At 37.8% G+C, this 15,660-nt stretch overlaps 1 protein-coding gene across 8 annotated transcripts in view; it reads left to right on the top strand.

Moving 5' to 3' along the window:
* The window catches only part of Scm (Polycomb protein Scm), a 98,801-nt gene that overhangs the window by 64,443 nt on the left and 18,698 nt on the right, over nucleotides 1–15,660 (top strand). For 4 of the 8 annotated variants that reach the window (XM_067103738.1, XM_067103740.1, XM_067103741.1 and 1 more), the window contains exons 9-12: nucleotides 5,902–6,996; nucleotides 7,165–7,365; nucleotides 8,895–9,074; nucleotides 10,980–11,081. In XM_067103738.1, coding sequence (XP_066959839.1) covers nucleotides 5,902–6,996; nucleotides 7,165–7,365; nucleotides 8,895–9,074; nucleotides 10,980–11,081 — 1,578 coding nt within the window. Of the gene's footprint in view, nucleotides 1–5,871; nucleotides 6,997–7,164; nucleotides 7,366–8,894; nucleotides 9,075–10,979; nucleotides 11,082–15,660 lie in introns of all 8 variants that reach the window. The other 4 variants (XM_067103737.1, XM_067103733.1, XM_067103735.1 and 1 more) reach the window with 1 other exon arrangement.

The following is a 15,660-nucleotide window of genomic DNA, read 5'->3' as shown; positions in this document are numbered from 1 at the left end:
AAATCTGCACAATCATTTTCATGCAGCAGGAGTGCAAATTAGGCTAGGTTTATGCTGGTCATTGTGTTGGCAAAAACCATCACTGCAATTCAGACAAATGTATAGTTTATGGTTCTTCTCCCTTGCAGTAACAATTTATTTGATTTATTTGAATACAAGTAGTTAAGCCTAAATATAACCTATAGCAGAGAGGACTGTGAAAATTAAGGAAGAGAGGTATACAGTCCGACCTTTTTATTCCGTTACCCTTGGGACCAGGCCACTGCTGGACCACAGAAAATCCCTGATAACAAAAATCACCCCTAAAAAACCCCCTATGTAAACAAAGTCTTGCCAGCTCATTTTACATATATATTACTGTTATCAAAAGTAGAACAAAGCTTATGAATTTGTTAGAGTTAGTTCCTTTTGAAAATTCTGACCTAATCCATAAACATCTCCCCAGAAATGCTTACATATTTACGACATTGGAGCTTAAACCACTTTATAAGTGCTTTGTTGAATTCTGATCTGGTATCTTTTCAATGTCTTGTGGCACTTCGAACTTTCTGGGAGAGAAAGAGAGAGAGAAGGAGGGGGGACTGACAGTTGTCCCTGGTTAGGTTGTTACACCAAGACATATCCATTTGCAAAAGTTATATTATATAGTTGTACTAGAATAATGATAATTTTAATAAAACTGTTGTTTACCTACTGTAAGCAATTTTATTCCATGCACTATTGTCATATCATATTATAATTTATGAACATAGCAATCAGGCGCCATTTGCATTCTGGTAGTGTTTACATCCTTAAAATCACCAGCTGATTGCATTTAGTTGCTAAATGAAACACATTTCAAAGATTCGATTTTTACATAAGTTATTTGTAAATGCAGTAAATTAATTGAAGTAAAGATGTTATTTCACCAGCATTGGATGTTGCTTTTTTCTCTTCCAAAATGTTTTGTTGCCTAATCATTATTCATTTCTCAGACACAACTACAACTGTAAATTTAGTAGTATACTTTCATAACAGTTTCCTTTCCATTGCATGAAGGATGAATAAAGATTTATTTTATTTTTATTTATTGAGGGCGGCACTATTACAAATTAGCACATTTTTTAACAAGTCAAGCAACTGTAACACAACCATTAATAAATGTGTGTTAATCTTGATCGCTGGGGTGGAGAAGATCCTGGTGGTATCTTCCCTTTGTTTTAGTTTTCTGTAAAAGAAAACTATTGTGCCAGCTTTGTCTGTCTGTCCGTCTAGCCTTAGTAGTTTTTATTTTATTTAAGGTTAAAGTTAACCATTATTATGCATCTGGCAACAATATAGGCCAGGCCCCCACCGGACCATGGTTAAAGTTTCAGGGGCCATGGCTCATACAGCATTATAGCGAGACGACCGAAAGGTAGATCTATTTTCGGTGGCCTTGATTATATGCTGTACAGAAAACGCGATTGCGCTGAAGAAACATCAGTGCATTTTTTACTTGTTTTAAGAAAGTTTCTAGTGTGTTGTCTCCCAAGTTAAGTAGATTCTATAGATTATTATGTCGACGTAGTATCTCTGCGGATGAGTGCAAGCTTAGTAATATAGTGCCTGTTCGAAAGAGTGGCATATCTGCAGACTGCAGTAACTACAGGCCAATTTCTATTCTCCCTGTACTCTCTGAAGTTGCTGAGAAACTTATTTTTAAGCCACTAAGCCACTATATGAGTATGTAGAATCTAAAAGATTGTTAGCTGATAGTCAGTATGCATATAGGAAGCAGTTAGGTACCTGCAGTGCTCTTTTAGACTTGACTTGCCCTTTGCAAGGGAACCTTGATAAGGTTTTGAGTGCAGAGTAATTCAGATAGATTTTAGTGTTGCTTTTGATTTAGTAAATCACGAGGCACTTATTTATACACTTAAGAATCTTGGAGTGGGTGGATATGCGTTAGGATTACTTCAAGATTTCCTTACAGGTAGGCAGCAGCAGGTTGCTGTGGATGGGATCTTTAGTGAACCAAGACCTATTTAGTCTGGAGTTCCAAAGGGTAGTGTTCTTGGTCCACAGTTATTTTAATGTATACAAGTGATATGGTTTTTGGCTTGGAAAACAAGGTAGTTCAGTATGCCAATGATGCAACACTTGTGGGTGTAGTAAAATCTCCACTTATTAGAAATGAAGCTGCCCTCAGCCTCAATCGGGACATGGACCGGATCAGTGAATGGTGTAGTCAGTGGGGTGTGAGACTGAACTCTAGTAAAACGAAAACATTGATTAGCAGATCTCGTACAGGTTTCCCACCCCCTCCTCGCTTTCGGGTGGATGGAACTTTGCTGAATGAGTCTGAAGCTTTAACTATTCTAGGTGTAACTTTTGACTCACGTCTAACTTTTGAGAAACAAATTGAAAGTTTCAGCAAATGCTGCATGAAAGTTAGTTATTGTTCATAAGGCCTCAGTGATAAAATCAGTGCATGGGGGAGCTTTCACTAATTTGTGGATTATGCAGATAACATTACTACAGTGTAGATTATTTTTATCATAAAAATCTGTATTTAGTCACGAACACAATTTGAAAAAATACAGTAATTAGTGAATAAACAGTGTTGCTCTACGAAAAAAGCGAATTAGTGATAATTTTAATTGTTTTTACCAAGATATAAAGAAAACAGGATAACTTCAATACTGTGAGAGAAAACGGCTATGCATACGTATACAGGGGTTACTTGATTAGTTTTCACACATTCTATAAGACAGATTTATTTAATTTGTACTAAACATTTTATGGATATTTTGTTGCGTTTACATTAATAATAATATTTTTAATAATAATATTTTAAAATTAGTAAATCACTGTTATAAGCATTTTAGGGGGCGTTTATATATAAGAGTAAAAGTTGTGAAAGGGTACTAATCTAAGATGACTTAGGGTGTTTTGGAATGATGGTTTGGGGTGTATTTTTGTTTGAATTGATATTAAATTTTTTTAGTATGATAATTTAAGGTATATTTTTGTTTGAACTACTAAATTAGGCAGTGAACTTTTAAAATGGACAGATATAAGCATTTTAGTTAAAGGGGTACAGGGTATTTGTCAGTTATAAGCAGTTATAAGCAATTTTAGAGGGGATTTTGGAGGGGATTTTGCATTTCTGTGGTGGGTTCTGGAACCTATCCCTGCGAAAAAGTGGGGAGCACTGTAGTAGCAGTTATGACTTGGACCATCGGCAGATGGTCTCTTGTTTGACACTTTTTCATAAGATGTACTTCAACAGTGATCTTTCACATTCACAATTGATCCCTGATCCCCTTTGCCTACCGAGAGCAACCAGGTTCATTGAACAGCAACACCAATATGCAGTAAATGTGCCTTGCTGTCGAACTTCTCAGTTCCAGAGGTCCTTTATTCCTCACACCGTTGGACTGTGGAGCAGCCGCCCAGAGGATGTTGTGCAGTTGGAACTTTGGAAGTTCAAGCGAAGATGCAATGCATTACTACCCTGATACTATTCTCCTAGCATTTTAATAAATTTTCTTTCTTTTTTATTAAGTGGGATCTCGTCTCTATGTATTTACCTTTACCTCATCTTACTTCTTCCTAATGAACACCATATTCTTTGGAAGCTTGAATTCAAGTCAGTGGCCCCTGTGGGCTTGTTCCATAGGGATAGGTTTCATCTTCTGAACAACAACAACAACAACAACAATAATAGTAATGATAATAATTATGGTAACTGACATTGGCAAATGGCTGTTTCTCTATTCGATTGTTTATGTCAGTAATTTCTGTTGTTTATGCCAGTGTCTTGCACACAGTAGTAATTGGTTGTTAATTATAAGAAGTAGTAGTGAATTTTTAGACAAGACAAGATTGGTGAGCCTGATTTAATGTATGAAGATTTATATTTAACCTAATGAACTTTTGCTTCAAGGCCTATTTATTAGTTAAAAGCTAACTCAGCTATAATATGCATTATCAATGAACCCAGTGAACTTTTGCTTCAAGGCCTATTTATTAGTTAAAAGCTAACTCAGCTATAACATGCATTATCAGTGGTATCTACCAAAACACAGGCATTGAAAGCCTGGCCTAGTATAATCCACTGAAAATACTTCTCGCACTATACACGATGTATATGATGAAATCATGTTTTCGGGCAAAATTTTAATGATTGGATAATACATGAGTATGCTGTATATGCGAATTATGGTTTTTTGCATGCTGTATATATTAAGTTTCACAGAATGTTTTTATTGGGAGTAAACTGTGCATGTGTATTTTTGAAGCAAGCTTCAGTTCTGGAAGCCAAAAAAATCCCAAAACTGAAACGATGTGTGGCCTTGCCCTCGTAGCTGCTCAAGAACTAATGGCGGCCGATTAAAAAAAGTGCCAGATCATGGGAGTTGCTGGACCACAGAGTGCCAGATTTAAGAAGTTGAACTGTACTTTAATATCTTCTAGAAAATTGTCCTCAGCATTGGGGTGCATTGTATAAGTCACCAAATACAGTAAATGCAAAGTGATCATTAATACTGAAAGTGGAACAAACTAGTAATGAATTAGCTGTTATGCCACAAAAACAAGAACTGTATCAGGTATACCAAAATACTTGAAAACATACAAGCAGGAGAAACCAGTGGTGCTAAATAAAAGCGCTGTGCCCCTCACTAGTGAACTGGATAAGTTACTTTAAATGGTTTGCATCATGTAATTATCATCCAACAAGGTGACAAAAACCATGTAACTAAACAAGGTAATGTCAGACTAAGAGCTGAGGGTGAATGAATTAATGCTTGAATGAACTGATGAATTAGTTTTCAAGTGAAGGCAGTCCATAAGAAGACAACATGCAAAATTATGGGGTTATTGTGAGCTGTTAGCCACTTAGCTTATACAAAAAGTAAAAACAGTAGACTGATGAGGACCAAATGATTTACATGCTTGTGTGCAGTTATTTCTGCAGCCTAATGCTTTTCTTGTGTTTGAGAAAAAAGCCATGTGCCTTGGGCTTTTTTTTTATTATGAAATTGATATGAATTAAAAGTAATGGGTTTGTGATAAAATCAAAAATTTATTTATTATAAAATTTTTTTTCTTTCTTTTGCTTGAAATCTATATCGGTAACATTTCCCTATGTCAAGCATTTTACTGCTGTGTTGATCAGTCTATGATACCACATAATCACAAAGATTTTCAAGTGTTTGTTCCTTGTTTTCTCAGTGTAAACTCTCAAAGCCATATATTGCCAACATTCCCATGGTGCTAAATGGTGCCCAGGGACTGAGCTTAGTCCTTGAATACCAGGCTTCCATGTAACACACACCAACAAAGTTCTCTCCAGTCTCATTTACTCCAGATACCCCAAACGTAACAAATGTATCTCATTTTTCTGTCTGAGATGTGTTTGCATGTCAATTGGAATAATATCCATTTTTCTCCCATGAAAACAACTATGTAATTATTGCTTAGAACTCTGCTTTTGTTCTTAATCTTCTACACACTGGGAAAGTCACAATGATATTTAATTGTATGAAAATTGCCTCTAAATCAGTGATGTAGCTCACTCAATTTATATGTCCTCCATGATGTAGTACTGAATCAGCAGTTTTAGAAGTGCAGTGCATTTTTGCAGTAGCAGAAGAAAGGGTTATGTAGAATAAGGATTTGCATGTCAGAAAAACAAATTTTTAGATTTTTAGGCACTATACTAGCTAATTTAGCTGAATCAAAGAACACAGATTTTCATACTGTGTCATCCAAATGCATACTTCTTCCAAGAGTTTAATGTTAACGGCATTGTGTTCTCTGAAGTATTTAAAATTGACTACAGAATTTAGACTTAAGGGCATATTATATCAAAATATAAACACTAAATTGAAACTATTTCTCCAGTTTCTACATACTGGCAAATCGTTGTTTCAGGGGGACCTCCAAGTAGTCGTTACAAAGCAAGGGTCTTGAATGTCCCACCACAAATGGCCAGTGCAAAGTCACCTGAAGTAGTTCCAGCCAAGAGTACTGCTTCCACTTCTTCACCTGTCAAGTCAGGCAGTAGAACAAGACCTCGTTCCTCTTCTCCACCACCATCATCACCCCCAGTCAGTCCCACACCACCTCCCCCTCCTCCTCCTCCTCCAGACATACCTGACAAGTCTACATCTTTATCATCATCACCATCATCATCATCATCATCGTCATCCTCCTCATCATCATCACCATCATTGTCATCAGCAGCACCTACAACAACAGCAACAGCATCCTCATCTGGAACATCCAAACAAACATCCATGTCAGTAAAGTCATCTTTAAATAAAACAGCTGTGTCATTGTCATCTTCATCATCTACATCTGCATCTACATCATTTACGCCTTCCCTCTCATCTGTGCCATTGTCATCATCCTCAGAGAAACCTCCTTCAGCAGTAAGTAAACCAGTATCAGCATCTATTAATAAACCTTCAACTGTCTTTAATAAGCCAGCAGTTTCTTCTTCATTACCATTAAAATCTCACCCGTCACCAACATCATCATCATCACCTTCTACTAAGTCATCTTCATTCTCATCCAAAGCTGTCACATCTTTGCCATCATCATCTTCCACGTCTATTGCACCTTCTCAAAAAGTAACAGTACCATCATCAACAAAAGTAACCTCACTCTCTAAGCCTCCGTCAGTGTCATCAGTTTCTCCTGCCATGTCATTACCCATATCATCAACATCATCAGGGTCTCATAAAGCCACTGTGGGTTCTATATCTGCAGTAACATCCAATAGTAGCCAGTATAACACACCAGCCATTGTTACAAACACAACGTCGACTGCTGCCATATCATCTACCCTTCAGACAACTCCTTGCTCTTCAACACCTAGATCTTCAGACCCATCAATTTCAGTATCATCGTCAGAGAAACCAGTAACAGGTTCAAGTGGCATTTCCAAAGTGCCTATGCCTACTCAGCAGAAATGTATTGTTACTGAGCCAGACACTTCAACTGTCCACAAACTGAATGCGTCAGGTGAGATTAGTTCACATCTATGCCAGTATTTGCTAAGCCATTCTCTTACAGTACATTTATAACTAAAATCTAATGGGATAACGGAGAATTTTACTGTTTCTCAATTTACAAGCTTGATTCATTGTTGTCTTCCCATGTGCTAATTATCATCTTGTTTATTTTGCTTAGTTGTCGTGCATGTCAACCATGGTTGCACCTGTGGACCTTATTTAGATGCTGGCAGAGTAGCAGAATTGCCTTTGCAGTTTGGACCAGGAAGCCTCAACCGTGTGGTGAGGGAAAGTGTCCAGGCTCTTATTGATGCTGCTCCAGACCCAAGAGCAGTATCTGCTTTACTACCTCAGGGTAATGGCAAAGTCATTATTAAAGGTATGTAGCCTTATTTTGCTTTTTTTGATGTTCAGTGAGTGTAAAAAAATATTACTTTTTCTCTGCACAAGAACAAAGACTAGAGTAGATCTTTTCTAGGTAATGATTAAAAAGTACGTAAGATAATAGTAATGGTTTCTTGGGTGATTGTATGCTGGATGTTGATATAATTGTGTGGAAGCTGTTGAGTTAACGCAGCTTCCATGATAAGGCAAAATGATTAAAACAAATGACATATGCTGTATATACTCATGTATCGTGTGACCCTTAAAATTTCATCCCCTAAACATGATTTCATGGTACTGTACATCTCAACTTTTTCTTGTAATATCAATGATTTTTATTTGTTTTAGGGCATTTTTAACATATCGTAAAGTTCACCATTTCAGCTTTAAAATGACACCAAGTTCATTTATTTAGCATGAAAGCCAATATACACTGAGCAATCAAAGAAAATTATTGCTAAGCATTTTGTCTCAGTCAGTGAAAGTGAGTGTTCTGGTGCAGACATATTTTGACCCCCTCCCCCAAGTCCTCAAAGGGTTCATTTGAGATATGTTTGCTAATGTTGTTATGAACCTCTCTTTGTTTCTCTGATTGGATCATATAATTGTAGTCAGTTAGATATCTCTCTCTCTCTCTCTCTCTCTCTCTCTCTCTCTCTCTCTCTCTCTCTCTCTCTCTCTCTCTCTCTCTCTCTCTCTCTCTCTCTCTCTCTCTCTCAAGGTATGATAGTATGTATGTATATTTAAAATGATTTTACTCATTAATACATGCCTTTTTTTTTTTTTACAAAACTATAATCTGCTGTAAAAAGGCAGAGAACATTCATTCCAAAATCTGTGTTTTGAGAAAATTGAAGTTAAAAAATACATTAACTCAAAAAACCTTGTTTTGAGAAAATTGAAATTGAAGATTTGAGGGCTCATTTTAAATTTGTGCTACTTATATCTGCGCCATAGTGGCTACACTCTTTTCTGTCTGCTCATTCCATTGATACTAATTTTGCAAAAATTGTATTTTTGGAGTTAATGCATTCTGTCTTTTACAGCAGTAATGGTGTGTTATAATGTGATAATTTAATCTCAAATGTATGTGGATGTTTTCACTTTGTGCAATTTACTCTACAAGTTGTTTACACACATTTTTGCTAATAATTGGCTTTAGTGATGGACCAGACAGTTTTAGTGTTGCTTGTTATGGTTATTTGTTAGGTATGCTGGAGTTTGATGCTGTTGAATTATAATTTTTAAGAATAAAGAAGATTGAAGTGGAGAAAAATGTTTATGAAAATGAAGTTGAATCTAGTGAGGTTGCATTGATTGTGTATGGAAATATGAAAGGATACCAGGGTACATTGGGGATTATTGGTGTATCAAAGTGCATTGGGGAGTATTGGTAACTTTCAGTAACAGATTGTTCTGTTTTCCTGTTTGCAATTTATGTAAGATTTATTAAATCATTCCAAAAGTAGCTTTGATCTTCATTGTGTTTTAAGTTTATTTCAATTGGCTTATCCATTCCTTCAGTTACAGTCGATGGTGAAACAGAAACACACAGATTGCCGCCTCTTGAGAAAGTTGAAGATTTTTGGACATCACTAGAAAACTTGTTTGAGGACTTAATGACCTGTGAAAATTTTTACACTCAACAACCAATATCTCAATGTACAAAATGTGCACGTCAGAGTCCAGCACAATTCAAAAGAGGTAAGTCTCGAAAGCAGTCACATTTACTTGGTAATAATTTTCAAAGTTGTTCAACACAGCATGTTTGTTCTTCAAAATATAATCACACAATATAAAGGGTCGGAGATGTTGAGTTCCCAGATATAATGAGGGGGCAGCAGATTTAATATTGATTGAACCATTGATGACAAATTAAACAGTAATTGGCATTTGGGAGAATGTGGGAAGGTATTTTTGATAAGTTATTCATTAACTTTTTGCGTCACATTAGTTAGTTTTACTGTGCACTTCAAGAAAGGCTTTTAAGTAATTCAAGTATATACCATTTCTACACTAACCTTTCTTTTGCTAATCCTGAGTTTGTAATTTGTGTTAATTGTAAGTGTAAGATATTTATTGATTTTAACTGCATTATTTGTGATAATGTATCACTGGAAGTGGCATATGGGACTGCCCAGAGAGGTGAACCTTTTTCTTCAGATGCTGGCCTTGCTTCTTTCCTGTGTGACCTTTGGTGAAAAAGATTTTTTTTTTGCTGTGAATAATAAATACATTTGCCTGAATTTTTTTCCAGTGTTAATTGTCACTGGCAGTTGTTTTGGTAAATATAGTTATCAGAGTTTTAATTTTATCCAGTAATTTTGTGGTTGTAGGGTTTTGTCTTAATTGTTTAGACTAGTTTGACAGTTGGTGCACAATGTGTTTAGTTTCTGTATGTAGTGTGTGCTCTTTTGCCATATGGAGTTTTGAAGTTATGAATTGTGTATCTTGATGCCTATAGAAAACTGTTACTAAATTTAAATTATAAGAATATTGTTTCATTTTTAACTGTTTTCTAACCATGGTGTGAATTTGTTCTGACCAGGAGGCAAGGATCTACAGTTTTTCAACCTTTGACAGATAACCAATCTTTGATGTGATGTGTGGAAAGTGTTAAATTGGGTCGGAGGAGCAGTGGACATGTTTGGAGCTGAAGATACTGTCTTGTGAGCTGTTAAGCAAGCTAGAAAGAGAGGCCATATATAATATTTAGTTTCCAGTGCTAGAAGAATTTTAATAGCTTTAGCTTCTGCATGTATGGTTTGCAACACATTCTTTCTTCCCTTTCCTTTCCTACCTTAAATCTTTCCAATTAATCCCTCAAAGGCAGAACAGGTGCTGTGGGGCAGGTGAGAATCTTTTGTCTTAGCTACTGTGCATACTCCTGCTCGACTGAAATTGAGTGAGAGCCAATTCATTTTGCTGCCGTAGTAGTATTTTTATTTAAAGGTGTTATCTCCTCTCAGTCCTGTACAGCTACCACCTTTTATTGGTGCTGCTACTTAATCAGACAAAGCTTCCATCACCTGTAGCTTTTCTTCTGTATTTCAGCGTCCTCCCTTCAGGTCATCAGGATAGATACATTGCTCCTTAAGTGCAAGAAATATAGTGGATATAATTGCCAATATTCACATTTGCTGTAATGCATATTACTCCTCCTTTTACCTATTACAGAAGACCCCTACATTTGCTTTCCCTTAAGGAAGCAGTATTTGTAGACAAAAACCAGCTGTCCACCCTGATGTAGATCAATACCACATTAGGTTAAACTTTTAGCAGAGATAGGGCACATGAATATTATTAATAGGAGAGGGGCTATTAGTCAAGACCCCTACCAGGGGAAAGACCCAGTAGGGCATGGAGAGAGTATGATTTGAATCCAGGTGGAAAGTCAACAAAATAGAAAGATAGGAAAGATATTTCTGGATTTCTAATCCCATGGTTGGAAAATCTTAGGTTCAAAGTTGTGAATGAGAAGGATGATGGTCCTTATGTTGATAAACATTAACACTGCATTTTTAAATGTTACTCATGTGTTATTCACACAGAGTAAAGGTAAATACAAATGCAAACAGTTAATTACTTAAATTTTTCTTCTGTTGACAGATCAAGAAGCAGCTCAGGTCAGTGTTGGTGTGAAAAGAGATGCACCTGATGATAGTGGGGATCTTCTTAACCCTGCAAAAGTAGCAAAAAGGGTTTTGCAAGGTAAATATGTACATGTTTCATTCATTGTTGCGTTCTTCCGTATTTGGTATATTTAAACACATGGTAGTGGTGTCTCTTTAAATTTTAAGTGTAAAGCTAAGAAGAGTGATTTTGCACATGTGGGGATAACATCTTTTAATGTGATAGTGGTTGTCACTCTTTAATCAGAGAGAATATGATCTTGAATCTTGAACATACAGCTATAATGGAGTTTCAGAAGCACCTAATTTGTGTCATACTAGTTTGCTGAGAAACTTAGGTACTTGGAAAGTGATAAAGCATATTATTTCTATGGGGTAGGCCATTTTTCATAGAAATATAGGTATGATAATTTTAAGTATAAAGACTTGAAATTTTGATTTGTAGTTGATTTCTGAAATGTGTTGAGAGTTGTAACCTTATTATATTTTCATTGGAGGGCAAATATCTTGACTCTTAAACTTTGCTTTGCTTAGTTAGGAGCAATGTATTCTTGAGTTATTTAATGCTATAAATTCACTTTACTGGGAATGGGACAACATCTATGAGAAGAGAGAAAAAATGAAAAATTTTCTTCTCTTTTTATTTATTAGTAGTTAATTTGTCTGTAAGGGCTGGGCACTTCGCCAGTTAGAATTTTCACAAATACGTTATTGAATGGTTGTACTGTAATTATTTTAAATAGATGTAAACTATTTTATGTACAACAATGCCTAATAGTTGTAAAAAATTACCTGTTTGGGAAATAATAAATTTTATATAAGTAACTTACCCAGTAATTACATAGCTATTAATTTCTCTTAACTGGCAGCTCAAAATTTTGAAATTGCGGGTCTGCTAGTTTGCTATGGTTATGGCGACATGCCCCGCCCACTTTTGGGTGTAAGAGAAGGTACAACATAGCAAAGAGCTTCAATTTGATTCTACCGGCTGTGGTTGAAGGACTGTAGTTGGCAGCAGCTCGAATTTTGGAATTTATACTTTGCTGCTTGTTTGACTTATCTTCAATTGGTGAAGTATTTAATTTTGTAGCCTTTCGGAATAATTAAGATAGTGTTAGGTGAATTTTGATTATTGATTGACGACTCTTTGCCCTTTTTTTTTTACTTGTATTAGACTTTCTAGGATGTCTGACACTAGTAGTGCTAACATTAGGTATTACAGCAAAGCTTCAATACTAGACTAACTGAGAATCTTACGATCGCACGCTGTTTGTGTTCCATGTAGGGGACAAACATGTTCAGTAGATTTATGTTGTGAGGAGTGTAATGACTGGGATATTAAGAAGTGCAAGACTTTAGATGCACATCTCAGAAACTAGCTAGAGATAGGAAGATGAATGCTATTCCTAAGGAATCTAGTAAAGCTTTATCTAGTCAGGATTCATCCACTAAGTCGGATGCAATCACACCTATAATTTCTTCTAATCCCATTCCATCTCCTCCATTTGTGCAACCATTTCCTTTACCTGGCTCTCACGTTTCCGACCCCAACACCATCGCCAGTCTGGAGTCGAAAATCGACACTCGCTTTGAATTGGTTGTGCAATGGATCACTAAATTAGCGTCATCGATGAAAGTGCTTATGGATAAAAGTGAGTCAGAGCGCCTCGTGGCGCCCAGTGCAAGTGCAGTGGTAGTGGAGGAGGTGGCTGTTTGGCCTGCCGATTCTCTTAGGCCAAAGGTCCCTGTCATACTCCCCAGCACCTGGGAGGAGGCAAACTGGCATCCTAAGGGAGGTTGATGGGGTCTGCCCCCGAGCAGTCGCCTCTCAGTTCAGTCTGAAAGTGAGTCAGAGCGCCTCGTGACGCCCACTGCAATTGCAGTGGTAGTGGAGGAGGTGGCTGTTTGGCCCACCAATTCTCCTAGGCCAAAGGTTCCTGTCATACTCCCCAGCACCCGGGAGGAGTCATACTGGCAGCCTAAGGGAGGTCGGTGGTGTCTGTCCCTTAACAGTCACCCCCTCGGTTCAGTCTGTTGATGAATCCCAGACTGCAACCAAAGGCCATTGGAAAGGCCTTCAAGTGAGTGCTCACTGTATGTCCTCCTGCTCCGAAGATTTTAGTCCCAGGCGTGCATGGTGCTATGTGGACAAGTCACGCTTGCTAAAGCGGCGTGCAGTGGAGTTTGAGATTTCTTCCCCCGTTCCTTGTAAGAAGGGCAAGGATTCAGCGTGCTCACCGTGTAGTCACTTGGATACCCTGGAACAATTGTCTTCTGCTTCTTCTAACGATGGTTGTAAATTGGCGCCTAAGCGCCTTGTGGCGCGGAGACGTTCGTCATTGAATAAAGGAGCTACTACATCAAGATTTGTGCACCCAGCACCTCCACCTCTACAATCAGCTACACCAGCAACTAGTGTCGAAGCGCCCAAACTCTCGTTTGCGATTGAGCGCCCACTGGCGCCCATTCATCAGCAAGTTTCGCTACTAGCTCCAGTCTCCACAGCACCCATTGGCGCCTGTTCTTCGACAAGTTTCGCTACTGGCTCCCATCCCCACAGGGTCCCCCAAGCGCCCATTGGCGCCCGTTCTTCGACAAGTTTTGCTACTGGCTCCCGTCTACACAGCGCCCCCCAAGCGCCCATTGGCGCCCGTTCTTTGACAAGTTTCGCTACTGGCTCCCATCTCCACAGCGCCCCCCGAGCACCTGATGGCGCCCGCTCCTCCACTGCTTCTTAGTAGTGCCGTCTCAGACATTGTTCCTCCTCCAGTTGACCCAATACAAAGCAATGTTGAGCTCTGTTTTTAGACATAGAGGTTTAGATCTCTCCTCTAATAAGGACCTTTTTGATCTTATCAGGTCGTTTGATACGACCAAGCAAAAAGATAATAGGCTAGTAGCCTGGAATTTAGACATGGTACTGAAGTGGCTTTTGCAACCACGCTTTGAACCTATGCAATCTCTCTCCTTAAGGACCTTACCAGGAAAACTCTGTTCCTAGTAACGTTAGCGACGGCCAAGAGTGTCAGTGAGCTTCACGCTTTGGATAAAAAGGTTGGTTTCTCTCAAGGTAATGCAATCTGCTCATTTACCTTAGGGTTTTTAGTCAAGAATGAGTCCCCTGCCAACCCCTGTCCTCGCTCATTCGTTGTTAAAAATTTAATAGATATCTTAGGTCCTGACGAAGTAGAAAGAGCCCTTTGCAAGGACATTAAGATACTATTTACTGAGAATGGAAAGGATCCGCGGGCCGTCGAGCAACCTGTGGTGCTCAGTTAAGGATCCTCCTCGCCTTCTTTCAAAAAATGCCTTGGCGTTTTTCATCAAGGATTTCATTCTAGAAGCGCACACTCACAAATTGACGAAGATATGTTACCCATGGTGAAAGTATAGTGAAAGTCAAAGCTCATGAAGTAAGGGCAGTTGCCACATCCCTGGCTTTTAGGCATAATTTGTCTACTGCCTCTATCATTCAAACAACATTTTGGAAATGCAAATCGGTTTTTGCAACTCATTATTTGCGTGACATTGAAACTCTATGAAGATTGCAGTACCTTGGGGCCTATTTCGATTGCTGGTATGGTGTTGGGAGAAGGATTGTATATTCCTTCATCCTTCCTATTTTTATTTTAAAAATGGGTCATGGTTCGAGTACACAGGGGGAGCCTGGGGATACTTGGTATTTGGAGTGTTCACCAGTTTTAGCCACATGGTTGGGTAATGGTATGCTGTAATGTTTGGCTATAGGTGATTGTGTGTTGTTTTATTTATTCTCTGGTTGTGTTTTTCTGGTACTGTGCCCAGGGCAGGGATGAACTGTTTAATCTTTGTACGCAATCGGACACTCCTTTGCAACAAAGGAATCCCACTATGTAGCAGGCACTTACATACTGCAGCACGCTCTGCAGTTGAGAGGAGTGCCATCCAGAGGCAGTATTTTCCTGTAGCAGCTCTCTCAACAGGTAAGGGACCAGCAACCATTTTTACTAATGCTAGCATATTCTATTTCTTTACATTACAGTAATACCTCGAACTTGTACTATTCAAGTTGCAATAAATTCACAGACACACTAATTTTTTTTTGGAACCTAACTAATGGTCATACAAATAAAATTTTCACAGACACGCGAACATTTGATTGAACACTGAGAAACCCAGCAAAAGTGTTTGTTTAATTTTATGTAATTTATAAGTTTTCAAGTTTTTATGTGTAAATTAAATAACATTAAACATTATTAAAAATAATAATCTCTCTCTCTCTCTCTCTCTCTCTCTCTCTCTCTCTCTCTCTCTCTTTTAGTGAGATAAATTTTTATGGTACATGTATACAGGTATGTTTATTTGTATGATAAACTTTTTACCTAATAATATGTACTAATTTTCAAATAATAATAATAATAAAACTGTAATTACAAAATTCATGTTATTTTGAACAAACAAATTCTTCCCTCATCTTTTGTAAGAAGGAGAAGGCAAAAGCTGCCAGACATGTCATTTAACTTGACAAGGAGGGAGTGTTGCTAATCAGTTGTCAAATTTTTCTTGTAACTCTCTCTCTCTCTCTCTCTCTCTCTCTCTCTCTCTCTCTCTCTTGCTCTCTCTCTCTCTCTCAACTCTATGTTAGCCAACCCTACGTATTACAGCACTTTAACTGTACA

Source organism: Macrobrachium rosenbergii, chromosome 5 (genome assembly GCF_040412425.1).
Source record: "Macrobrachium rosenbergii isolate ZJJX-2024 chromosome 5, ASM4041242v1, whole genome shotgun sequence".
NCBI lineage: Eukaryota > Metazoa > Arthropoda > Malacostraca > Decapoda > Palaemonidae > Macrobrachium > Macrobrachium rosenbergii.
The sequence above is the reverse complement of the archived record's forward strand: the minus strand, read 5'-3'. Positions and strand labels throughout refer to the sequence as shown.